The following is a 26,599-nucleotide window of genomic DNA, read 5'->3' on the forward strand; positions in this document are numbered from 1 at the left end:
CGTAGACCGGTTTATCTAAAAAAGAATATCCTCTTAACAGAGACCCAGTAGTCACAATGGCCCCCTGAAAAAGACGCTGACAAGCGCGCGCTGAACAATATGAAGACTTGGCGGCTACCATGAATTTACCACCTGGTAAGCACCGCGATCAAGACAAGTACGAGTAAAATGTAATTTGTCCACAAACAAGACCATTTTCTCTAAAAACTATTCCGCCTTGTTTTTAACCCAGGAGTTGGTAAAACTAGCGGCCCATTGCTGAAAAGATTATTTAAACGGGCTGAATAACTACGAAAGGACCATTGAGCACCGAGTAAAGAATACACAGGTATGCTTTGACCAGCGTGACCGTGCTAGGAACGTTAAATTCCGATAAGACACTCAATATATTATTTGGCACTTTCAGGAAGAAAATTTCAGAAAAAAGAAAACAGAAGGTGCTAGCACACGCATTAAGAGGGCTGCCTGTGCAAAAGACATCAAAGGCAGGTATGTCCAAGAAAAAGCTTTGGCACCTGGGACACTTAGCTGATAGTCCCTACACAGAGTGATGGTATCTCACACTTCTTTTGTAGGCAGCAGAGTAGAAGGACACCTTTACCTCTGTGAAAATAAAGCGAATCTGTGAACGAGTTTTGGCTGAATAACAGGTGAAATTAGAATGAGATAAGCAAATACATGGGATACTATTAGGAAGAATAGTGAACTAAAACAATGTCGTTTTTTATGTATATTTTACAGACAAGTAAAAAACAGAGCCCTGATGAGAACCCGAGAATTGACGTGACAGGGTTCGAAACGCGTCGGCTTATTTAGAAGCAATTGACTTGGAAGTCCTCTAGACTAATTAATTCATGTGTGGTCTTTCAGAATGATGTTGCTTTGAGTATTTCTTACTTTTTTTCCTGCATTAGTTTGTTATGGATGAAATATTTAGTTAAAAGTGACGTAGCTTTGTTATTTGGTGTCAAGATAGGGCACCTCATAATAATTGATGTCTGTCGATGAAATTGTTTCTATGTGATTAAACCTGTCTCTATATATTGCTAAATGTTGTTGAATATATATGTTGTTTTGTAAAATTGTAAATAAATATGTATAGTGTTTTTCTTAGATGAAAAAAACTGAAAAATAAGGAAATAAAATAGGTATGAATAAAGCGTACCTTACAAACTCAAAGTGATACTGGTTGTTAGTTCTCAAATTCGAGACGCTAAAGTAATGTGCAGATGGTATCTCTTTGTTTAAATACTCACAGGTGAATGCCATAAAATATCACTCTTCGCGGACGACGTCCTCTTGTCCCTATCCAATCCAAGAACGTCTCTCCCACACCTACGGACAGAACTGAGCCGTTTTGAAAAAGTGGCCGGCTTCAAAGTCAATCTGACTAAAACCTACATACTCAATATTACTCTCTCCCCGATGGAGGCCTGTCACCTCAAAACACTGTCACCCTTGGCGTGGGCGCCCTCTTCGCTACAATACCTGGGAGTGCAGCTTACGCCAAGGGTGGAGCAATTGTACGAGGCCAACTTCCCTCCGATTCTGACTCGCAGCCAAGCGGAGCTCAGGAGGTGGAGGCCACCTTTCCTCTCTTGGTTAGGGCGTATCCACGCCGTAAAGATGACCCTACTTCCCAGATTGTTATACTTATTCCAGTCACTTCCCATAGAGATGGACAGGGTATTCTTTGGTAAGGTGAAAACAATGATCCTGCGCTTTATTTGGTAGGGAGGGCGAGCTCGCCTCCCTTTCCACGTGCTTCGATGTCCTCAGAGGGAGGGGGGAGCTGGTCTTCCCGACATGCAGCTTTACTATAGGGCAGCCCAGCTTAGAATTCTCGTTGAATGGTCCCAGAAGGAATCCGAGAAGCACTGGCTCCATATGGACCGTAGTGTGGCGGGCAGAACGATCTGGGACCTTATCTGGCGTTCGAAGCAGGACAGGCCCAAGAACGCCTACCTTAGCACCCCGACTCGTACCACTTTGACAGTCTGGGACTCGGTGGCGACACTGGAAGGCTGGTCTTCCTTTCCTTCGCCCTTTACCCCTATCCATTTCAACCCGGTTTTCCCCCCTGCACTCCAAGAAGGGCCATTTGATACCTGGAGGGAGGGCGGTTGTCTGGCCTTCACCCACCTGTTTCACAATTATGATCCCCTCACATTTGACAATTGCAAGAGAGACTATGGGACAGGAGACTCCGAGCACTTCCACTACACTCAGATGCAACACTGGGCCCTAGGTCCCCAGATACGGGATGGGACGACTCGATCCCTCACCAAGTTTGAAGCCTTCCTGGTTAAATCTTCAAGCATGAAGGGTGCCATCTCCTTCCTATACAAGCTCCTGCTTTCCTCCATAGCGTCCCCGCGGCCGCGTTACATGACACAGTGGGAGGGGTTGGCCCAACGAGACATTACTGACGAAAAGTGGTCACATTTATAGTCCGATATTTTCAAATTTAATCAATCTGCTGATCTTCGGGAGGCACACTTAAAGACTATGACCGATTGGTACCTGTACCCCTCTAAATTGGCTCAAATCTTCCCAGGGACATCGGATAGGTGTTGGCGAGGGTGTGGACTCCTGGGCGACTTTCAACACATTTGGTGGGACTGCCCCTCTATTAGACCCTTTTGGGAAGAAATTCTAGCGCAGGTGAAGGACTTACTGGGCTACCCTATACCGACCTCCATGGCTGAGACTCTTTTAGGGGTCCGAGACCCTATGCTGGAAAATAAAACCAGGGCAGACAAGAGAATTATGTGGCTCTGTATAGGGGCTGCCAAAATCACTATCGCGGCGGCTTGGAAGAAAAAAGAAGCCCCGGCGATGTCCCTGTGGCATTCCCGCCTGGAAGCTACTCAGTATGGAGCGTATGTCGGACATCTTCCGAGAGGACTTCAAGAACTTTGAATTTAGGTGGGGTCACCTTCCTGTCCCGCGGGTTACCCTCAGCGGTCTGTCCCCCCACAGTTCGGGCTCTACATCTCTAAGTAATCTTACATCTACGACTCTAATCAGGGACACCACCACCACCGGGAGGGGGGGGGGGGGGGGGGGGAGAGAGGGGGGGGTAGTGGGGGGGGGTGGAGGGAGTTCAGTTTCTCTGTTTACCTCACGGTTGCTATTAGTGTTTCTTCTCTCATGTCTCCCTTTTGAGCCCCAAGGGGCGATCCCTATCCACTTAAGAGCAGTAGCCTCTATCCCACGATGGACCCATTTGCGCACAAATTCCTCACCAGGGCCGTAGGAGCTCAGTACTCTGCTACTGACGTTGATGCTGAGAGAGACTTAATGGCGCACCTGTTACTCTTTGAAGTTGTAACCTGTTAATGGATCTGTGCATTGGGAACGGGATAAGTGAACCTAGATCTTTGGGCTCTTTCTCAGCTCGCTTTGCCTGAAGGCTTTTGATCTGGTCACCCCTGTGTGGGAACATGGGCGGACTGTGCCGTGAGTTGTTTTAAAAAAATCAATAAAAATATCTTTGACAAAAAAAAGAAAGAGGAGTACCTAACACGCAATGGTCTTAAAAGGGACTAATTGTTCACCTGAGATATCACTTGTAGTCCACACGTAAAGGGCTCTGGAAACTGTTGTGTTTTATGTTACAGAGGACAAAGCTTTGTAGTTCTTTCTCTGTTTTAATATTTTTTCTCTTAAAACACTTTAAATAAAGCAAGAAAATGAAGCATAACACTCACCTGTGTGTCTTATAAAAAACTAGACTTCCTAGATTAACAACTTTTAAAATCTGGATTCTACAGTGGAAAGCTAGTTTAATTTTTATTGGGACCTACCGTCTATTCAACTACTGGTTCCCTGGGCCCTTTTAATTGGAAAAAAAGACAAATGTTCAACAGTTCAACCTCTGGGAAGGCTGCCGTCCCTAATGTGAATCTTCACAGACAAATGGTATTAAAATAAATGACAGGCCTGAGGAGAGATATACCGGTGCATTGATACATGTCATTCTCTAACAACTAAGCTTCTCATAGAGGGAAGAGCGGAGAAGTAAACAGACTGAATTGGGATTGAAGGGAAGGAACAGTGCTAGGCAAAGGAAGCAAGCGGAGGGAGCCCAGGTCCACTTTTGTCTATTTGTCTTTGGACACTAACTAGTTACAAACCTGGAACCTGTTTCTTGGTTGAAGACAGTTAAAGGAGTCACACCAGCTCGGGGAAAAAAACACCAGGCAAAGTCAAGTTTGAAATGCATATATGTAACTTGGGTTACTTTTTCTAGAAACTGTGATGAAATACTTTTAGTGCGATTTAAATACATTTTAGAGGAAAAAATAGTAAATACTGATATTTCATGCGAATACTTAATTTTACTGTAAATTTGTACTGTACAATTACTCAGCGAGTTACTCACTTGATTGCAGAAGACTAGAGCGGACATATTCCGGACTGCTGTATGGTTGTGTGTTATCACTGGGGCAAAATAGCAGAGCGTTGTTGTCATTTAATGGAATTTGCTTCATTGCTACTTTTTTTCTGAGATAATTTCAACTGATAATATCCATATTATTGGCTAGTTAACAACAATGGAAGCCCTAAGGTTTCTTCCTGAGTTTGCAAAGAACCTAGAGGCTCATGATGCAACACACTAAAATAAAAGGAATCTGATGTTTGTTGGAGAGGGATGAGCATTGAGAGACAAGTGGTTAAAAAATATAAGTGATAGACTATAAAGTTAGCAAGCCAATACATAGAGCATGGAGGCTTTAAGTATATGTAATGTATAATACATGCAAAACAAAAAGAACTGGAGGGATGCAACCTCAAAGTATAATATATTTGGCATGAGATCAGTATTGTGGATGTAATAGGTGTTAGTCTTTACGCGATTATTAATTCAATCAGGAAATAGACATGGTATCTAGACTACCACTAGTGTTGTATTATTATTACACAGAGAGAGTTTGGCTATATAAGAGGTAGATCAGTTGATTCTCTGAATTTAATTAGTCTAGGCCGGGACTATATTTTGTTGTAAATTGTGGAGTATTTTATCAAATATAAAATGAACAGTGCGTAGATATAACATTAATTCCTGTTTACCAAATTGTGTTTTTATACTTATTCAATTATGTGATAATTTTCATTAGGTGACCTCTAGGGTGGCTAAGATGGCTGCTGACTCAGATTGCTTCTGCCCAGACCGCTCTTATCCTGACCCGCCGTCTTATAATAAGGCATTTAACTATCTTTAACGTGGTTGCCTGCATTCCTCATGCTTTTAAGTTGGCTGATGTGTCCATTCTTGAGTTCATTTTGGCGGTGCAGCGGACACAGATTGCAAACAAAATCCAAAGTGTGGTGGTATATCAGTTGCTGCAATGCAGTCGTCTACTAATATTTTACAGCCTTTTTATGCACATTCAGGAAATAAAGACACCCAATAGGAATTTGGAATGGAAACCTATGATTACATCCATGAACAGAGACTCTTACACTGCTTGCTTTCTATGAAACAAAGCTGTGTAAGAAGGTGTTCCGGGGTCCACGAAACATGGCAGAGAATATTCTACTGTTTATGCCCATCAAATATCCTACAACGCAGAACTGACATTTAAAGAATATTATACCAAGCATGTTATTATTGGTATATATTTTAACCAATGACATATTTAAGAATTTGGAGACAAAGTAAATGAAGATTGAGAAAGGGTTCTCACGATGAGACCATGGATTATAAATAGAATGAACAACCTAATAAAAGGAGTAAAGTTCTAGATCATCTAAGCTGGCTCAAGGTTGATGTAGCTTTTGTACAGGAGACCCACTATTTAGATATATAAGCGAAAAAATTAAAAAGGTGGTTTGTGAAAGAAATATATACCTGCTTCACATCCAGTGTTCCAGAACTGAACATCTTTTTTTGAAGTTTTTAGAGATCCTGAAAGGAGGTTACAGGACTACTGAATTTGGTCTGAATGATGTGCATGTTTTGTTGGTCATATGTCATATAAGGGGAGGAGACCTAATTAAATTAATTTAAGACATGGGAATTGAAATTGAAAATGTTGGAAGGCCAGTGCTCTCAAACTAATACAACTAGTTCTGAAGCAATATAGAGGGCGCTAACCAAAGCAAACTTTGGCATACAGAAGTTTGTTAGGCAACTCCTAAAAGCAGATGACATGCTTATATTGATTTCACATGGAGAGAATCTGTGATAAATATCTTTGATATGATTCAACTCTTTGGAAAAATGTCTGGCTAATCAAATGGGCAATCTACCTGGGAATGGTTATATAAAAAAAAGACTACTACAAATCAACAACCCCCAATATCACTAGTGATGCAGAAACTGAACAATGGAAATGATTATGAATGAAAAAGAATCGGATAGAGATGTTTATTATACTATGCTTAAATTGTTCTTACACACGTGTATTGTTGGTGTACAGAAGGTACAATGGTGTTTTAGATTATGTTCTGTATAAATATATCCAACACTCATGTTATGGATACCACTACTGTGAGAGTTGATACTATTTGTACATATGAACTGTGATCTTGTTATATGTAATAAACAATTGTAAAGAGTTAAAATAAAAACAAAAATGAAATTGATGTAACTAATTTACCTCTATGGTAATTGGGACTGGCTATTTGTATGAATTCTCCCAATCAGAAATGTTATCCCATCTCACACTTACTTCAGCAAGTCCTCCAACTCCCGTTTTACTCTGCTCACAATGGGAGGACCCTCATATGTGAGGGCGGTGTATAACTGGACCAGTGATGCTCCAGCTCTTATCTTTTCTAAGGCATCCTGGCCACTGTGGACTCCACCAACGCCAATTATAGGCACCTTTCCTGAAAGCAATGCACAAACAACACAATGAAAGGAATGAATTCATCACGATTAAGCACTTATGAAAAATACTAAAATAAAACAATGACAAACGGTAAGCATTAAATTAGTTGGCTGTCTACATACCTGTATCCCTCACGTATTCAATAAGCATTGACAAAAGTCAATAGGTTTGACGTTTCCATGGTGAATATTCAACTAACATTGCAAGTGATAATACCCAGAAGGGCAGAGAACAGCAGCTTTGTCACTTTAATTCTCATTTTAACACCCTGATGCAAAGTTCGAGGGTTATGTAATGAATTTTTAAACATCGTTAGCTATTTCAGGCTTTTTGCTACTTAGGTGGATGGAAATCATAAGTACAGATCATGCGAAATACTCCCTATTGTTTGCAGGCAGATTACTTGCTAATCCAGAAAACGTCCTGCATTAAGAGCATCTGATTATGTAACCTCTCAACCCTCCAGTGACAAGCCTTGCATAGGGAGTTGAAAACACCCTATGCCAAGTGTAGGAGCGAAAAAAAAACTGATGGGGGGAAAAATAAATAATACCCTACATTACTATAAAATTGATTGTTTCTGCAATCAACATGCAGTACGCTTTGTACCATACTTATTACTTCCACAGAAAGTGCATTCAAGTCTCTTGTCTGACCTCGAAGGAATGATTGGAAGCTCTAGGGTGATATACTGGGCTAGGAAGAGTCAGGATTTTTACAAACCTGCCCATGTACTCATAGGTGAGGTCTGTCTGTTTGTGAACAAGGGAGCTAGGCAGGTCCCAATGCTGCCATAATCACACCGTCCTACAGGCTTACAGAAGGAGTACAGCATACTCTTTAAATGGCACCTTTGTCCTGCAAATTTCCTAATAATCTCACGTAATAGGTCAGCAACTTTAGAAGGAAGTGTATGCTGCTTTGCGAAATACAGAGCACATCTACAAGGCTTGAAAGACATTTTTAAAATTATTTTCAGTCCCTGTTCTGCCACTGTCCCGATATGCTGAGAAACCTGGAAGGCCTGCTAACACCTCTGTAGAGGAGAATCCCTAAAAGGCTGCAACTACCGAAGACTTGTGACCACTGCCAAAGCCAGCCTTGCTGTTCTTCCCCAGCGACAAGATCCAAGTTGGAGCTGCTTGCCTGCGATTACACGCCTATAAGTTGAGGTGCTGAATGTGTGATCACGAGGGGCACACCAACTATCTCTGGGCTGAACTGCATTTCAGCAAACAAATAACACAAGACCTGAAATAAAAGACTAAGACTGTGTTGTGGACTCAAAGATAATCCTGAGCATTAGGAAGATTAAAGGCTAGGATCTTTTTATTGCTACTAGTTCTTGGTGTAGATACTGTACAGCTAGGCTAGGATCTCACAGGTGTACACTGTAGCACGATGTGCCAATAATATGTGTAGGATTTTGTTCTGCTATGTGATTTTATTTCACTAATACGAGCATTGGGCTGGATACTGGGTTACTGTGTCTGATGGTGGACTGTTAACTTCTGCTTCTCAACATAACACACTACCCTCTCTAAGTAGCCCCTGCCTGCTAACCCTTTCTACCCTAACAGTCAAGTGTGCAAGAGATGTATTTGGCCCAGTTTCCAGAGCCACAGTAAAGAAAGAACCCTAGGACACCTGAGACAAATAACACAAACATCGACAGTTGATGCCTAATAGACCATGCCTGCCCTGTGTCCCTCTCGAATGTGGTCTGATAGTACCCCTCTGTTTCAGTTCAGCTATCAACTAAAATTAGGAACAATGAGAAGCAGGTTAACACCCTCCCAGTATTAAGGGCAAATTGTGATATAAATGGAGATGGACAGAAGAAACTGAGAGCCTGTGCCCTGTGCTGCACTATATAATGTTTTTGATAACAGTCTCTAAATTTGTTTAAAAAAAAATATTTTTATTTAACAAACATGAATCGACATTACATAGTATAATCAGATGGCAAGTTGCAATATTACAATCTATTTTGACAGTTATGTTATGTTTTTAATATTTCGCAGTTGATGACAGTATCACGGTGATAGTGGGTCAGCAGATGTTTGCGTGCTGGGGGGTGTACAGATATTTCCCCGAAATATATTCCGATCATTCCATATGCGGGACCACTTCTTGGGGGGGTGAAAATACACCAGTCCATGTACATTTTCCATGCTGCAACAGTCGGTGCCTGTGTTGCTCCCCACATCTGTGCGCAATTACGCTTTGCAATCATCAATCCAAACGTGACCCATGTGGTTTACTTGCTGCTCAAGCCAGTGGGTTCTCCCGCATTGAGGAGACATCTTTTGGCTTCTAGGTGAATTACAAGAGTGAGTACCTTACCGAGGGGGTCATGTATGCTCGCCCAGTATCGCTGGATGTGTGGGCACTCCCATAGTATGTGAAGGAAAGTTCCCTCCCCTCCACAGTTCCTCCTACATTTCCCATCATCTGTCTTTCCCATTTTCACTAGTACCGGCCCTGTAACGTAAATGTGGTGCAGTATCTTTAGTTGTACCAGACATAGCCTGGCTGAGATGCCTACTTCCCTTGGGGAGGCTACTGACACCACCCAGCCCTCATCGTCCAAGATTATGCCATCTCTTGGCATGAAGCAAGATTGGTCCGGGTGAACCAGCCCACCGATCACCTTGGCTAGCCTGGTGGCAAGGAGTTTAGCCAAGATCTTTGGTTCTGCATTCAGTAAAGATATTGGCCTACATGAGGCGCAGTCTGTCCGTGACTTGCCCTCCTTGTGTATGGTGACCAGAGTCACTATCCTCTGGTTCCGTGGCAGTTCCCCATTATCCCTGATTTCATCAAACATTCTCCGCAGATATGGGGCGAGTTTGTCAGATCTGAGCTTGTATAGCACAATCGGTAAACCGTTGGGGCCCAATGCTTTCCCGGATCTAACGCCTCTAATCGCTTTGGCTATCTCATCCGTTGTGAGATCTCCATCCAGAAATGCTAGTTCTTCAGCCAAAAAAAACGGTAGGGTAATGTCCCTGAGGAGACCTTTGGAATCATCCCCGTGTGTGACGACCGAGAATGATGCACTTCCCGGTAGTGAGCCGCAAATGTGTATAGCTATTCCCTGAGGGTCGGTGATCAGACACCCTGTCTCATCGGACAATTCAGGCACAAGTCTGCTTGTGAGCTCTTTTTTTTCCAGCCACGGGAGCAGATTCACGGCCTTATCTTCTCGATCATATACCCTACCCTGCGTCTCTCTTCCCAGTGCTTTAGCTCAATCTGTTACAAGTGCCTTATAGCTATCTCTCTTTAGTTACAAGACATGTAGCTGATCAGTCGTGTGCCCCTCCCCCATCTCCCCCTCCAGCCGAAGTATGTCTTCCTCTAGCATAGCCACCTCCTTCGTGGTCTCTTTCTTTACTCCTGCTATTTGAGAGAGTGCTTGTCCCCTTATCACCATTTTGAAAGTTTCCCACAATGTCTGGTGTGAGCGTACTGATCCGTCGTTGTCTTGGAAATACTGCTATATTGCTATATGTAGTGCTTTGCGAATCACCGGGTTTCGAAGGTGCCATGGGTTTATGGGGCCACCCTACTCACTCTAAGTTGCCAGACTACCAGGTGGACCCATCCCAGGGAGTGATCAGAGATACCCCTCGCCAAGTGTCGAACTTCCTGAATGTGTGCAAGTAGTGTCGGAGGGGTCAATAGGTAGTCGATCCGCGACTGACTGTTGTGGGCGCCTGAGTGGTAAGTATGGTTGATGGTGTTTGGGGGACAAACTCGCCAGACATCTATGATCCCTAGGGTATCCAAGAAGTCAAGAAGCCAGCTATTGGAGGGGTGAAGGTCTCCAGGGAGGGGGGGGTCTATCTAGGGTGCCGGAGACTACCGAATTGAGATCCCCTCCCACCATTAAGAGACTGTCAGGAACTGACAGGAGGATAGAGTCTAAATCCTTAAATGTGAGCCCCTGGAGGCCAGGCAGCACATACACCGACACAAGGGTCAGTTCATGTCCCTCCCATTGTCCGTGATGCCTATGTACCTTCCCCTTGCATCAACCTACGTGGACTTCACTGTCATTGGAAAGGAGTTTTGCAACAGTATCCCCGTACCCCCTTGAACCCGTAGTGAAGCCCGAATGTGCGACCAATTTATACCCCCACCTATTAAGCACCTTACACGTAGTCCCTCCCCAAGTGCGTTTCCTGGAGTAATGCCACATTGGGGGCATGTTGTCTGATTTACTGCAGCACTACACATCTCTTGATCTTATCCCCCAAACCATTAACGTTCCAACTCATCAGTTTGAGACTCTTGTCCCATTGCGGGCCATTAGGACTTACTTGTCACCACTGTACACAGTCCCGGATCAGTGATATTTTGTTGATTCAAAACAAACTACAATGCAGTAAACAAAGCCACCCCCTCTGGTGTAGCTGGGGGATAGATTCGATATAATGCCAGCATCCGAAACTTCTCTCGCCGAATCCATTTGATGGTTATTTTAAGGTCAAGAATGGGTCTGAATTCGTCCTGGTCTTTTATTCTTAATCAGAAAGTATTTTGAGTAGATGCCTGTGCGTCTGTGGTATGATGTTGACTTCCTCTGAAGTATATGCAGATGATGCTTGGATGGTTTTGGTGGAATGGTCGGAGGAGGTCTGGTGAATCTGAGAGCATAGCCATTTTGAATATTCAGAACCCCAGCGTTTTTTGTGCCAATCTGACAGAAAATGAGAGATGCTTCCCTCTCACTGAGTGAGGGGGAAGTGAAGATTCAGGGTTTGGCACCAATTTACCCCCTTGGCTGGGCTGCTGGGAAGAGTACCCCCGGGATTATGGTCACTGCTGTTGTTGATATGGCCGTTGTTGCTGTGGCTGGTCAGGTCTCCAATTGAGGGTTTGAACTCTCTGAGGAGAATACAGTTGCTTTGATCTTCAGGTCTTTCCAGGCTGACTGCTTTAAGGGACTCCATTTCAGCTTTCATTTAGGCCATCTCATCGTCAGTGTGGCTGCGGAAGAAGGTAGAACCCAAGAAAGGAAGATTTAAAATCATTTGATGTGACTCTGGTTTCAATTAGATGAGACGTAGTCAGGAATACAGTCTTAAGGTGATGCCATGGCAATACTTGTGGTGTTAAGAGAGAGGAGTCAGCTACGATGCCGATTACTTGATTAGAAACCATAAGACCTTCAGTCTTAATCTCTAGGAAATCTTATCTTTTGTCCATAGGAAGATAATCTGCAAACTGTTGGATAGAGTTCCAGGGCGCTCCATCATATCTACTCAGGAGGGCCGTAGCACTGGCTGCTTTCATAGAAGTGGAGGCAGTGTTACAAACCTTGCGGCCCATGGAGTAATCATGTTTTTTTGCTCTCCTCATCTGGAGGGCCTGAAGAAGCTGGCCTTGTAGCATGCGGTTTCTTGGTCACCAGAATGACCACGGAATGAGGTGGTGGATCAGATCTGAGGAAAGAGGATCCTGCTCCTGGGGTCTTTATTTTTTCAGTAGCCTCCGAAGGAGCTGGTTTAGTTAAGGCCAGGGTCAGAAAAAGTTCCATTTATGGCTCCAAAAGACCAGGGATGGAAGCAGAGGTCTTGAGATGGACTGCTGGTGTAGAGTTTAGAAGATAACAGATGTGATAGGTGTGGCAACAACATCTGTATGTAAAAAAAACTTTGCAGCCCTTCTAACCAGAATCTCTTGAAACGTGGTAATATCACCCACAGAGGAGATGCGAGGTGAAGGGGAATCAGAGAGTGAAGGAGAGTACTGTCCAATAGACAGACGAGGATCTTTATGTGCCTAGATCGATGTCTGGATGACGTCAGAGTTCTGAACCATGATCTATGGCTGCAATGGTGAGTGCGCCTAGATGAATGCCTTGAATGACGTCTATGATGATGTGACCTATGGTGCATTTTGGAGCACAATCTAGGCCTTGGCGGTGCAGCAGGTGGCACTGGCACTGAAAGAGGAGCTGGAGGTGGGAGGGGGGGGGGGGAGAAGGAGGCGGTGGCGGCAGCGTTGGAGGCGGTTAAGGAAGATATGAAGAATCTGGGAGTACTATCTAAGTGGAAGGAGAGTAGGCCCTCAAGCCCTCTGAATCTAGTAAGGAATAGATTTGCATTCTCTTTCTCTTTTCTCGAGTCCTCATGTCAAGATGGAGTTTGACTACTACTGCTGTCGACGACTCAACTTTCTCCTCGACGGTAATCTGTAAGTCGCTTCAACGTCAAAGAGATCCTTGATTTCGAGCTTGCAGAGCTCGTCAAAGGCACAAGTCCACCTTGCCTCGAAGTCGATCGGTCTCTCTTCCTCAACAGCGTTCCAGTCCTAGATGGCGTTCAAGTCTGTGCAAAACCTAGTCTCACCGTTACAGGAATCGTGCTGTTTTCTGGCTGCCACTCTCTTTTTGGATCTTGCATGGTCCGCAGAGGCAGATGTAAAAGCCCTGGTACAGGACTGACCCTCTCCTCCCTCTGAGGCCTCAACTTGAGACTGGACATGCTGCCTGTGCCGTTCTTCCATGCCTTGAAGGCACATTTTCTCTCTCTCTCAGGGAATGGCAAGAAAACTTCTTGAAATGTTGGTACTGCTCAGGAACATGTTTAGGTGGAAGGCAGAGAATGCAGACAATTTGAAGGTCGGATTTGGCCTTCTTCCTGCCACAGGCAGGGCACTTCTCAAACAGAGAAGGCATAATTCTTAAGGAAATGCCTCAAATTATGTCAGGAATAGGCTTAAAACCTTTGAGTATAATGAAAGACGTTCAGTGAAACAAAGAAAAAAAAATTCAAAAAGGCCGAGCTCAATGCTCCTGGATCCTGTCACCAGGTGCCGGAAAAAAGAACGGAGGCAACTGCCACCTGCTTAGCATGATGAAATACTGGTGGTCTCAGAGTCCTTGAAGAGCAGACACCATTTTAAAACTCACATAATAGCAGCCTATGGGGCTACACTGTCCTTCATCTTCTACCTTTACAAAAAAGAGTTTGTTAAAGATTGAAGCTGTTTATGACATTTTCACTTCAAAATTATTTATACTCCAGGGTATTTTAACCCTGAAATCTAAAGTATTTCTCCGATGTAGCCTGTTTTCTAGGCTGCACATTCTGCTCTTTAAGTGTTACCGCAGACTTTCCTGAAGAAAAATGTACGTCTGGACCCTCCGATCCAAATCTCTGAATCTTGCTTCCATTCCCAAAGTAAAAAAAAAACACAGAAGTGGTGGCCGTCAATTTTCTTTGCTCACTGCTAAACACTGGAACTCCCTCCCGCCCTACCTCCGCCCCGAACCCAACCATTTCTCCTTCCGTAGATCCCTTAAAACACTGCTGTTCCCTTAATGTTCTCTGACCATCTGCCTTTGCTAACTTTAAGCGCTGGGAGGCCTCCGGGTTGCCATGCGCTATACAAATACCACTCAATTTCAATTTCAATATGGACTCAAACCACATTTCACACAGCCGGTGGGGAGGCAAGCCCTACAAAGGATTCTTGCAGCCGGCTGCACGTGCTTCCTCTAAAACATCTGTATCCTTCAGTGAAAGTAAGACCAGCGATTACAGAGTGTCGCCTCCGCTATTACAAGCGTGAATCACTGGCCCACATCTTACTATGCTGTCCCGCCCTGTTGCCAGTCCGCAGAATCTACCTAAGGCCCATTCTCATCCAAACTGGGCATGCGGACGGCAAAGGAGGCTGTTCTTCAGTTATACTTGCTGGACACAGTGAAGCACATGGCCAATTTTGCTAAGTACATCTATCATGCCTGTCAAGCCTTAATGGACAGGTCAACCTTGGCACCGCATGGAAACCATCCGGAGGAAGGTCCTATGCAGTCCGGCTCCCACTGAAAGTTTGCCCGGTGCACCTAAAGGACTAATATTTATTGCATGTTAGAAAACAAGACACCAAATGGTGGTTTTAGGACTAAGCTGTGTATATATATATATCACTATAGTATTCAGTTTTAACTATCCATTTTATACAGATCTTTTTTGTATTGATTTTTACTAATCACACAAATAAAGTGTCATGGTCATGTGGACCCTATTCCATTCTGTGGCGATTCTTTTAGTTAGAGATTAAAGGGGAACAACTGGTGCACAAATAATGGAATGACTGACTCCGCAGACATTCAAGGACGTCAAATAGTTTTAAGAATGCTTCGATGCTCATCAGCTGGAAAGAAATACTTTAGACGCATGTAAACTACAGAAGTCTTAACCCTCCATCATCCTATTTTTGGACATTTTATGGCATCAAAAATAATTTCATAAGGGGGGGGAAGGTTAGGGGGGAGAATCAGCAAAATGTCTTCCGTCAACAACTCGCCTTAAATTAGCTTTCCTTTTGCTTGTTACCATTAGGTCACTTGTTTACATCGTCGCTGGTGTTGCATACAGGCACAAGTTACTTGCCTTCAGTAACTCCTTACTGGGGAGATATCTAGTCACAGATACCTTACCATAGAATATTCCCCAGGCTTCAGAGCATTTTTGAGCAATCTCCTTGTGACCCAGAAGATTGTGTCGCTCGGCTCTGTGTGGCGTAATCCAGTGACCTGCATGGTGCCTATATAGATGCCCCTCCAGCATGCTGACCTCCGTTCTGAACGGTTTTTCCACACCAAAAACAAGGAGCCAAAGTTAACTGAAATGACCAGTGTCTTAAGTAGAGATCTAAAGAATCTGCAATGAGAGATACACAGTTTGCAGAACAGGTGGAATCTGTAAGGAATCTGCAGCTAAAGAGAGTCTATCAAATGAACAAGATAGCTACCTTCAGTAACCCTTTATCTGATAGACTTCCAGCCTCAGGTTCCTTCTATTAGAATATACACCAAAGCAATCGCTCCCTGTAAGAGGGTCTGCGGACTGTCATACACTAAGAACTCCTGGAGAACCGATCAGGTGAAATGCCCATCAAGTCGGACTGGACTGTCTAGGCAGTAATGTTTGGCAATTGTGCAGCGATGCGCACATAGCTGCGTGACAGATTTCCAGAACTGGGACTTCTCTAGCTGGCGCAGTGGTTGCAGCTTTTGCTCTGGTAGAGTGAGCCCTCAAGACTTCAAGGAGCTGCTTCTTAGCCGCTGTGTTGCAGATTTTAATACAAATAACAATCCATCAGTAGATGGTCCTCATTTGACTGCTTTCCATTTCTTCACACCTGTAAAACCAACAGAATTAGTAGTCCACCTGAAAGACTATATGAATGATATAAAATAACATTGCTCTTTTTTGGGTACAGAAGGTGAAGTCTGTCCTCTTCCTTGGTAGGATTGGGGGTGTGTGTGTGTGAAGCAGGTAGGCAATGTGATAATCTGTCGGACATGAAAAGGTGTAAACACCTTTGGTAAGGAGGCACGGGTCCTACAGACATATGGGGAAGAAGGTTGTGCACGGGGATGGGGAACTAAAATTGCCTGCAATTCGCTAACCCTTCTGACATATGTTATAGCCACAAGGAAGACTGTAATAGTCAGCAGTTTCAGAGGGCAGCTGTGCATGGGCTCAAACAGCAAACACATTAAAAAGGTGAAGACTAAATTCAGGTACCATTCGGGCATAATGAAAGATGTAAGGGGAATATGTGATTTAAACCTTTCAGGAAAAGAGTCACAATAGGCGACTTGAACAAAGAGGGTTGATCCGGCAACAGCAAGAAGGCTCAGATGGCAGAAAGGTACCCTTTAACTGTGCCCAGAGCAAGGCCTTGCTGAGCAAGGCATAATGGAAACAAATGGACTTTAGAAAAGGGTGCAGAAAGAGAATCAACGGACATGGCAGTACACCATGTCACAAATGTGTCCCATAGGCAGGTGTAAATCGTTTTCGTGGTGGACGCCTAGCTTTCAGAATGACATCACACACATTTCAGAGGGAGGTAAAATATTCCCAGGGTCTGCTGTTAAGCCACCACTGCAGATCTTTTGCAGTTGCCTCCGATATCTAGACTAAGTCGGAGAGACTCCCTTGATACTGTGCCCACTGGGACTTCCATCCCACTGCAGATTATGCATATGCCAATGCACATGTTTTCATACAAGCCAACATTTTAGGGCAGGGGCGTGGAAGATTTATAATAAAAACAACAACAAAAATCGGGAGAATGAAAATTCCCCTTTGACTTCTAATATAGAAAATGCAATTAGGCGGGAGACAGCTAAAATAAAGCCATTTTTGGCATGAAAAATCGGTAGTTTCCCACCTGAATCGGGTCAATTGGCATGTATGTGTTTTACCAGCAGGGTGTCGGAGGCTTTGAGGCCCAGCACCTTCAGAGGAAGTCTCACTGAAATCCATCATAGAAGTTGAAACATCAGAATCATAGCCAGAATATCCTGGATTTGTTTTCCGGAGTAGGAGCCCGAAACTGAACTGTATACAGAACATCTCTGACGAAAGGGAGCATTTTGGATGCGAGTCAGGTGTGACTTTAGCACGTTGGTAGTGAACTCCAGTGAATGCAGGAGATCAGTCAGTCTGGGGATGGGAGACGACTGCCAGTCAAGGTTGGGGGAAGAATGGTACCACTGACATCCGCAGATCTTCTGCAACCTTCGCCATCACCTTGGTGAACACCAGAGGGGTGCTGGTAAGGCAAAAGGGGAGCATAGAAAACTGATAATGCTCTTGGCCTACTTTAGGAGGCTGGCTTAGTATATGGTGCACACTTATGTAAGTGAAGCACCCTGCACTAATCCAGACAGCCTTTATGGTGATTTTAGAGCATTTAGACAACCATAGACAACTTTCTAAGAGGTAGCTGTGGAGAGCAACTTCCGGGCTTAGCCCAGAAGGAGTGTTAAGCAGCTTGTTTTACCAGTAATAATCCTATAGTGTAGGTAAAGTGAAAAAGAACCACACAGTGTAGTTATAAAATATGTATTTATTAGAAATACTCACCAACGCCCTGCAATATCTCCTCCCAAGAGATATATTCACAATACACACAATACTTCAATAATAGAACACGTAAGTAGCACAAATACACAGTGGTTTCATGGGGAAGACCAAACCATATACTAATAAAGGGGAATGCAAACCACAACCTAGGTCGAGACTGGAACCAGAAGACTTGAAAGAGCTGGGGACCCAAGTAATCACCGATGGTAAGTACCCAGGAACCCCACAGAGGCAGTGTGCAGAGTGGGAACATGACTGCGTACTCAATACAAGTCAATAGGTAAGTCGTGGTTGCAGTTTCTAAGAAGACGGACCCTTCCCAGAGGAACCTGAAGAAACTTCCTGGAAGATGGAAGTTTGGAGAGTCACCCCACACGTGGATACTCCAGGAACCAGGATACCTACACCAGGGAAGCTGGGTGCGTAGGTGCAAAGTGGCGTCGGAAACCAATGGAGGACTTCAGTGAAGATGCAACTGGCAAAGAAGGCGAAAGAGTCCGATGGAACCCATTCAGGAAGAGAGGTACCTGCAAGCAGAGGAGACACAGCCTATGCCACGCAGGAGTGACCAGGAGGCATGGAAGACGAATGCGCACCAATGTCGAAAGGTGCAGGAGAGTTGATGGTGACCTTGGCGCTGCACCTGTGTAGACCAGATGACGCTGTGGAAGACCAGGAGCCGTTCACGAGCTGTCCCACGTAGGATTTCAAGAGCCAGGGGGTCGGTGTCTGGTGGAAGCACCAACAAGCCTTGGCAGCGGCAACAAACGTGGCACACGAAAAAGGTACAGTGTCTGGAACAGCAAAGTCTAAGGGACTAACCACAAGCAGGTAAATCAGAGTAGGCCCTGAGCAAACAGGGGAGCCCCACTGGTGGCAAAGACGACCCTCAAGAGGACCCACAGGCCGAAGCCACAGAAGTCGCAAGAGGGCCTCGAGCAGCTCACCAATGATGCAGGCCCACGGTGCAGAGGATGCGGTGAGGACGAAGGTCTTGGTAGCAAGAGATGCTGGAGGATGGAGCTTCATGGAGCCAAAAGATCTCTGGAGGAGACCGTCAACAAGCCTTGGCAATGGCAGGTCAACGTGGTGCACAGAGTTACTGCCCCAGCTGTTCCAACGAGGGATACTGGCTTCAAACTTACTGTGAAGACAGTGCAGGCCTCGATAACCGACTGGAACTTTATGTAAACTTCAATAAAGTTTGTTAAAAAAAATAAAAGACAGTGCAGGCCTCGAGGGAGTTGCAGAACCACCACCTGTGTTGCTGTACCTTTCAGAGTTTGTGAGAGCTCTGGAACTGCAGACCGGTCAGCTTTGTTGCGGTGCCTGCAGATGAAGGGGAGGGACTCCATTACTCCAAGGGAGATTCCTTTGGTGTCTTGGATGCCCACAGGTCTCGAGAACAACCTGTATGGAGCACAGGCGACGCATTAGAATGGCAGAATGGCGAGACCAGGAGACACAGGAGTCTTCCCAGATACAGTTTTGGTTCCCAAAGCGAAGTCCAAAGTGCTCAGATGGTTGAAGATGAAGTCGTTTTGGATCTGAATCTTGTTCCACGATGAATCTGAAGAGACACCCAGAGATAAGCCCTTAAGTACCCGAAGGAAAGGGTTGGGACGATTCAGGTGTCCCTCCCAGAGGAGGGGTTGGACAGTGGGGAGGATACTCCCATGTCCTTTGTCCAGTTTTGCGCCGGAGCCAACGGCTCCTTGAACTGGTTCCAGTTGGAGTATGCAAGGAGGGCAGCAAATGTGCCCTTCAAAGTAGTCTAGCGGCGCTGGCGAAAGCCCCCACCCCAGCCCAACACACTAAGTCCTGTCTGGGAGGTGGTCACCTCTCTGTGACAGGAAACCGATTGCCCTACTTTCCACTGCTTGAGCTTGGCTCAGCAGCAGGAGGGCAAAATAGAGTCTGTGGTGGGCAGCAGCTATAGCTTGCTGTCAGACTCTGGAAGACTGGTACCGGGAGCATGGAGGGCTCTTCGGAGTGGCGCCACAGTGCATGAAATCATACCTCCAACACCGCTGCTGGTGTTGAAGTATGGTTCCAACATGTTTGATATCAAACATGCCAGGGTTCGTTACAGCCAGTTTATGGTAAGCCATCGCGCAATGATGCATGACTACTCTATGTATTGTAATGGCTGACACACTTACAACGCCTGGAGCAGGGGAACCCACATACTTATAAGCAAGTACCCTGCCTTTGGGTTGAAACTCTGCCTTAGGAGTGACTTATAGGTTTTTAATGTAGTGACCTCAGATAAAAGAAAACATATATGTGTCGTAAGTGGTGCTAGCTCCAGCTTACACAGGCTGCAATGGCAGACTTGTAGACACAATTTGAGTGGTCTCCCATGGGTGGCATAATACATGCTTCAGCCCAAGGGGGAACCCTGGGGCACCTATGCCCTGAGTACCTTAGTACCATATACTAGGGACTAACAAGAGTACACAAGTAGCCAATCAGGGGGGTACCCAAGTACTCACCATGGTCTAGTGTAGGAAGGAAGCACAGAGGCTGGGGTCCCCATTAGCAGGACCCCAGTCAGACTAGCTAGAAAAAAATGACACCAGCAAAAAGTGGGGGTAACCATGAAAGCAGATCCTACTTTTCCACACCTACCATGAACCGCAGGTAATGGTAGGTGTAGATGTGGAAGTAGGCGTTTAGCAAGTCCAGTGCGAACACCTAGTCTTCAGGATGAAGGGCAGACGGAACCTGAACCAAAGTGAGCATCTTGAATTTTTCTTTGTTCAGGAAGTAGTTGACGGTGTAGGTCGATGACGGGGAGGAGGCATACATCCTTTTTTAGCACCAAAAAGTAGTGGGAATAGCAAGGACGACCCACTTCTGATGCTGGCACTCTCTCAATGGGTCCTCTAGCCAGAAGAGTTAGTACTTCCTGTTCTAAGAGCTAGAGGTGGTCCTCAGTCGCTGATCGTTGGGCAGTGGAAATGTAGGGCATAGCCCTGCTGGACAATCTGAAGGACCCATTTGTCAGAAGTGATTTCCAGCTACTTGGGCAGGTATTGCCGAATTCTGCCACCAACTGGATGCCCATAATGGTGAGAGGGCAAATTAAAGAGGCTTTGAGGCTGCAGCTGCCTGGAGGGTGGATTGGGTTGACCTCTGGCTCTGGTTCCCACAAGGCTTGTGGGAGCTACAGCCATAAATGTAATGTGATGGCCGCTGGCCCTGGTAGCTAGAGGTGAATGGACGCAGCTAATAGCCCCTACTGTAGCCAACTAAAGGGGCAGAAGGTGGAATGGGGTGGTTGAGGGGTGATGGTGAGCTCCAACAACATAGAAGTGGCCCTACTGTCTTGTGAAAGGCTCAAGTGCAGAATGTGCCTTGTTGTAAAAAAGGAGGGTCCCATCGAAGGGCATGTCCTTAAGAGATGCCTGGACATCCCTCACAAAGTCATTACTCCTTAGCCATGTATGACATCAGAGCACCACTATGGAAGCAATGGATCTGCTCAACGAGTTAGTCATATCCAATCTGCATCTTATGGTGAACTTTGTTGCATTTCTCCCATCAGCAACAGCCTGGGAGAGTATGGCCTGTGCACCTTCTGAGACCATAGGCAGCACTTGCAGAGCCATATCTCACACAGTGTGGGAATAACAGCCCAATGAGTATGTAGTGTTCACGGACCACAATGCCAGACTTCTGGAAGAGAAAATCCTCTTTCCAAAGATATCCAGCCTCTTGAAATCCCTATCCGGTGGTATGGTAGGGAATACACCAGGATTTATCCTGGAGGTGAGGCCTGGACCACCAGGCTCTCATGAGTGCGATGCTGAAAGAGAAAGGCAGTCCCCAGGAGTCTGGTGATGGCGGTGTAAGATAGTACTGTGCCCAGAAGGGCCTGTGCAGTGCTCGCCCCATGCCCTGAGCAGGACATCAGTGAAGACTACATTAAAGGGGAGTAGGGGTTCTGAAGAGGATACCCCAGGCTGAAGCGCCTTTGTCAAGACATTGGTCTTGACCTCAACCATGTGCAGTTGAAGGTCCAGGATATCAGTTACCCTTCAGACCACCATCGCGAATAATACCCCTTCCGCCGCAGCCACTGTGAGGAGAAAGAGGAAGCCAGCGACTGTGAGGAATCCAGAGAAGTGTTCCCTGTAAAGTGCCCATGTACCTCTGTGACCCCGAACGTGCAGTGTCCTGTGTGAAGCACACACACACAGTACATCTCTTGAGAGCGTTTGCGCTGCCGCTTTCAAAACATGAGGGGCGCAAAAAACGGTAATTTCCTGGTTGCGGGAAGCAGTAGAAAAGTGGAAGAGGAGAACACGAGGGAGCGGCATGTAAGTGTACTTTTGTACAGCAGCCTGTGCACGAGTTCAGCAGCAAGTGGTTCTTGCACTTGCGGCATTTATTTTCTTAATGGAGCGCGGCTGTAGGCTATTTGTGGGCCTTTGTGAAAATATTTATGCTAATTGCAGCGCATGACGGTGCTGCGATTAACAAGAATACTTTCACAAATGCACACAATCAGCCCGCAGCGCGCTCTATCAAGAAAAGAAATGCAGCAAGTCCAAAAGCCTAACATGCGCTTTACACGTAATGCTTCTGGACTTGGTGTAGGTGGCATCTGGCATGCTGCTGGTTTTATTATATATCTGAATGCAGACACAGAAAGAAGCATCAAAATACCAGCCCGGCTGCACTCTATCCAAGCAGAGATTTCTTAACTTAGGTGCTTTACACGTCGTGCTTTTGAACTTGTTGTATTTGTTTTAATTAACACACAAGCTATACTGACAAACGTCTCACTCACTTGGGACAGTCAATGTCATTTGCAGAGCAGAACGAAGCTTCTGGGGTGAGAGATGGTGTTTTCTGAATAGGCCTTAGAAAAAGATGCCATCATCTGAAAGTACATGTCGTGCTTCAACACTTACTACATGCCTTCTGTTAATAGGGGCACAGCTGTGGTGCAGATTGTGTGCCTTTTTTAAGAGTATTCATGTGCAGCGCCGTGTAGAAGCATGAAAGGCGCTGCGATTAACATATATACTTTAAAAAAAGGCACACAATCTGCCCCGCAGCCATGCTCCTATTACCAAAAGGGTTGCAGGCAGTCCAGAACCACGACGGGGGCCCTGGGCCAAATGAATTTCGGGGGCTCTGTTCGAAACAGCTTTGATTTTATGATCCAGTTACAGCTCTATCATGCCCTCTCTCAAATTCTAAATGGGTGCACATCTGATATACATCATATTTTTTGTATGTCAATTGCTGCATCATGTACATGTGGGATCTTTTGAAGGCTTGTATGCGGCTCAGTCCTTGTGAATTTCCTAGTTCAACCAATTCAACTACTTGCGCAGTTTGAATGCCAGGGAAACGCTGCATCACAGACGGTGTAACACACAATGCAGATTTATAAATCAGTTTCGTGTAATGGATGCTAATTATGCAGCACAGGGGCATGGGCCTGTTTGGCCGAAACTGGAATCCCAGGTAACTATTTGGTTTCTTTTCCTATTTGAGTCTCTGGAACAGTCACATGCATTGTTTCTAACTCTTAGAGCCTTTGCTAAAGATCTTGTCTTCAATTGCAGGTTTGCAGTCTGTAATGTATTTGGAGTTGAATAGTCAGGCGTGAGTACCTACAAAGACAAGGTCATTCGGTTTATGTTCCTGGCTGGATTCGGGGGTTGCTGGGAAAATAGATTCACAATCTGCACCCTTTTTCTTTTGCAAGTTTGTGAGACTGTATAACTGATACAACTGCACAGGCAGACGCGAGTACAGGCACAACAAACCAGTAAATGTTTGGTAGAGTTAAACTGTGGTGCATCTTGTACACTGTGGTATAACAGCATACTTGTGATTTCTTCTGTTTCAAGTTTTGCCGACAGTACCACTCGCACACTTGAACGGGCATACACGAGTACAAGCACAACAACAGGTAATTGTTTTAGTAGAGGTGCCTTGTGGTGCACATGGTATATTGCTATATTACAATGTGCCATAACAATCTTTCGTTCTATTGCAGGCTGTACGGACAGTGCTACATATAGGTTTAGAAGGGAAGAACAGAGAACAGAAAAATCAAGGTAATTACACTCTATGTAATACCAGCAATGCCTCACTACTGTGAGACAGATTGCATTCATGAGCATAGACACCAACTTTAGCCATGTTCCTTTTCTTTTGCAGGGTTTGTGGCATAGCAGGCTAAAATCAGTAGGCACAACAATGTTCAAACAAAAAACTAACTTCTGCAGAGTGCCGTGCTTCACCATAAAGGAAGAAATGTTGCCTTGTATTCAAGGAAGAATGTATAAAAGAAATGGTGGAGGCTGAGATACAGAATCACAAAGCAAGGTTTGCGTGCAACTCGGGGGAACTATTTCAATACAGTCCAGACGTGGGCTTGACTTGCAAAGCATATGCCAAAGCCAAGATTGTTTGGAACTTTTCTACAGGAAAGAAATAGAATGATGGCTGGAAACTGGATTACATGAAACGCCATCTAATTAGCAAAGTTTACAAGTCTGCTTTGGTGATACTGAGAAACAAATGTGCTGCTGCCAGGTTTGGTTATGGAGTGCGAGCAATGCTGACAAACTGCCACCGACAAAGCAAACAGAATAGAAGTGGTTGAATGAGAAATATCCCTGCCTGAGGAAATAAAAATTCTCATCAACATTGTGTAGCTGGCGGTGAAGTTGTATACTTCAATGTTGTCTGTCCAAGACATTTATGACCACTGAGCTTTGTATGTGAAGATATCAGACAGCTGGATGAGCCTATGCCTTTGAGTTCCTTGATGCCAAATAATAGTGTGATACACTGCGAAGCAATGGCAGAACTTAGAAACGCTCTGTGTCACTCAATTGACGAGAGCAGGGATATTTCTGTTACAAAAATGCCCATCCGGTACTTCAAGCTCCGAACTGTAACATCAACAGAGCACAAAACACTGTTTGGGGGCATAGTAAAGCTGACTAGTTGTAATGCTAAGGCTATCACTACTGCTGTGAAAGAATTCTACACTGCCAATGAACTGGACCTTAAGAAAATGCCCATGTTGACATCTGATGGTGCATCTGTGATGCTGGGCAAGAAGAATGGTGTTGCTACTTGACTTAAACAATTCATTCCTCATCTAGTTGAGCAGCATTGTATCGCCCATCGGGAATATTTAGGAGTGGATGATGCCTAAAAGAGGTTTCAGACGATTAAAGAGATGGAGGCATTATTGAGGACTGTCTATACCTTGTTCTCCAGGTCTCCTGCAAGGAAGTCCAAGTTGAATGAAATCGCATCGGTCACTGAATGTGAAGTGGTCACCTTTTGACCATTGAATGAAGTCCGGTGGCTTTCAAAGCATTTTGGAGTTGGTACACTAATTTCGAATTACGAGGCTGTTCTTAAGTACTTTGAGCATGAGAAATCTAGTTGCTAAATATGGTTACAAAAATCTATCAGACTCAAACTACCATATTTCCCTTGCAGTACTTAATGACATTCTGGGTGAATTTGCATCTTTGTACAAGGAAGGACAAGAGTTTGACAGTGGGCCTATTTTGTCTTTGGTTTCCCTTCTTTGTGAGCACATGCAAAAAAGGATCCCTGATGATGAACTGAAAGAATGGGCAAGTTTTGAAATCCAGACAATAGCAACACAATCGCATTTTGATTTTGGGACTGAGAATGCACAAAGACTTGTTGAAAAGTATAAAAATGTCTTTGTCATGGGTGATTGTGAAACACCGGAAGATGTTGTTCGACAACACAGAGAATATAAATATGTGGTTGTAGAACATGTAAAGGGTGGGTTATTTACCACCTTTCAAGACATGATGAATTTCACTGTAGGCAATGCTGCTCAGTATAGAGTGGTGTCTCAGCTTGATGTCTGCGCAACATTTCAAGCATCTAGTGCAGATTGTGAACAAGGATTCAGCCTCATGAACACTATCAAGAGTAAATTGAGAAATAAACCAGAGCAGAAGCATTTGGATATGCTGATGAGGACAAAGGCCTTCCTCCTGAATGGGAAAGTTGACCTCAATAGAGTTTATCAGCACTGGGAAATTGACAAGGATCAACGTGAGAAGCAACCATGTCATCCATCTAATGATGGCACTTGACTTGTGTGAACGGCCCTCTCTCACAGTCCATGTTTGCCTGTATATCACACATTTCACAAACTATCTGACGGGATAGCCTGACATTACTCAGTAGCTTGCACATCAAACTGTAAATAAGTTATGCATTTGTGTAACTTATGGTGTATATGTGATCTTGTGTAGGTTCCTAACATTTCCCCCACCCTACAAATAGTGCTACAGTTGAGAATCTTTAGTAAAATCTCATGATGGTACCACCGTTGGGAGTCTTGTGCTTTTCTAAACCTGAAGTGTACTTGCCTGTGTAACCAACTGCAAACCCGCCTTAAGACCCTTAACGTTGGGCTATATGTGTGGAAATGCACTGTCTTTTCACTTCTTTAAGTAAACGTTTGGGGTGATATTTGGAACTGCACACACAGATGTGCGGGCTGGTTCCTGGTGCACAAAGCAGTGGCTGCAGCGCACAGAGACCCTACACTGCCGCACACACAGGAAAAGAAATAGTGGGAACATTGATCCAGATCACTGGAGTCAGCCAGGTCAGCATACCAGAAATCGCCAGCCATGGATCAGGGGGTCTGAATAGCCATAGGGATCCTAAAATCCCCTCCATTCAAGTTCCTCAAAGGGCCCTTCAGGGAAATTGGCTGCAGCGCAGAGACCCTACACTGCAGCACACACGGGAAAAGAAATAGAGGGAACATTGATCCAGATCAGTGGAGTCAGCCAGGTCAGCATACCAGAC

The 26,599-nt window shown here is 44.9% G+C and overlaps 1 protein-coding gene across 3 annotated transcripts in view; it reads right to left on the reverse strand.

Moving 5' to 3' along the window:
- The window catches only part of DHODH (dihydroorotate dehydrogenase (quinone)), a 160,281-nt gene that overhangs the window by 46,917 nt on the left and 86,765 nt on the right, over window positions 1-26,599 (reverse strand). For 2 of the 3 annotated variants that reach the window (XM_078669254.1, XM_078669256.1), the window contains one exon: window positions 6,681-6,840. In XM_078669254.1, the coding sequence (XP_078525380.1) occupies window positions 6,681-6,840 (160 nt within the window). Of the gene's footprint in view, window positions 1-6,676; window positions 6,841-26,599 lie in introns of those variants that run through there. The other variant, XM_078669255.1, reaches the window with a different exon arrangement.

This window comes from Lissotriton helveticus, chromosome 12, assembly GCF_964261635.1.
Source record: "Lissotriton helveticus chromosome 12, aLisHel1.1, whole genome shotgun sequence".
Taxonomy (NCBI): Eukaryota; Metazoa; Chordata; class Amphibia; order Caudata; family Salamandridae; genus Lissotriton; species Lissotriton helveticus.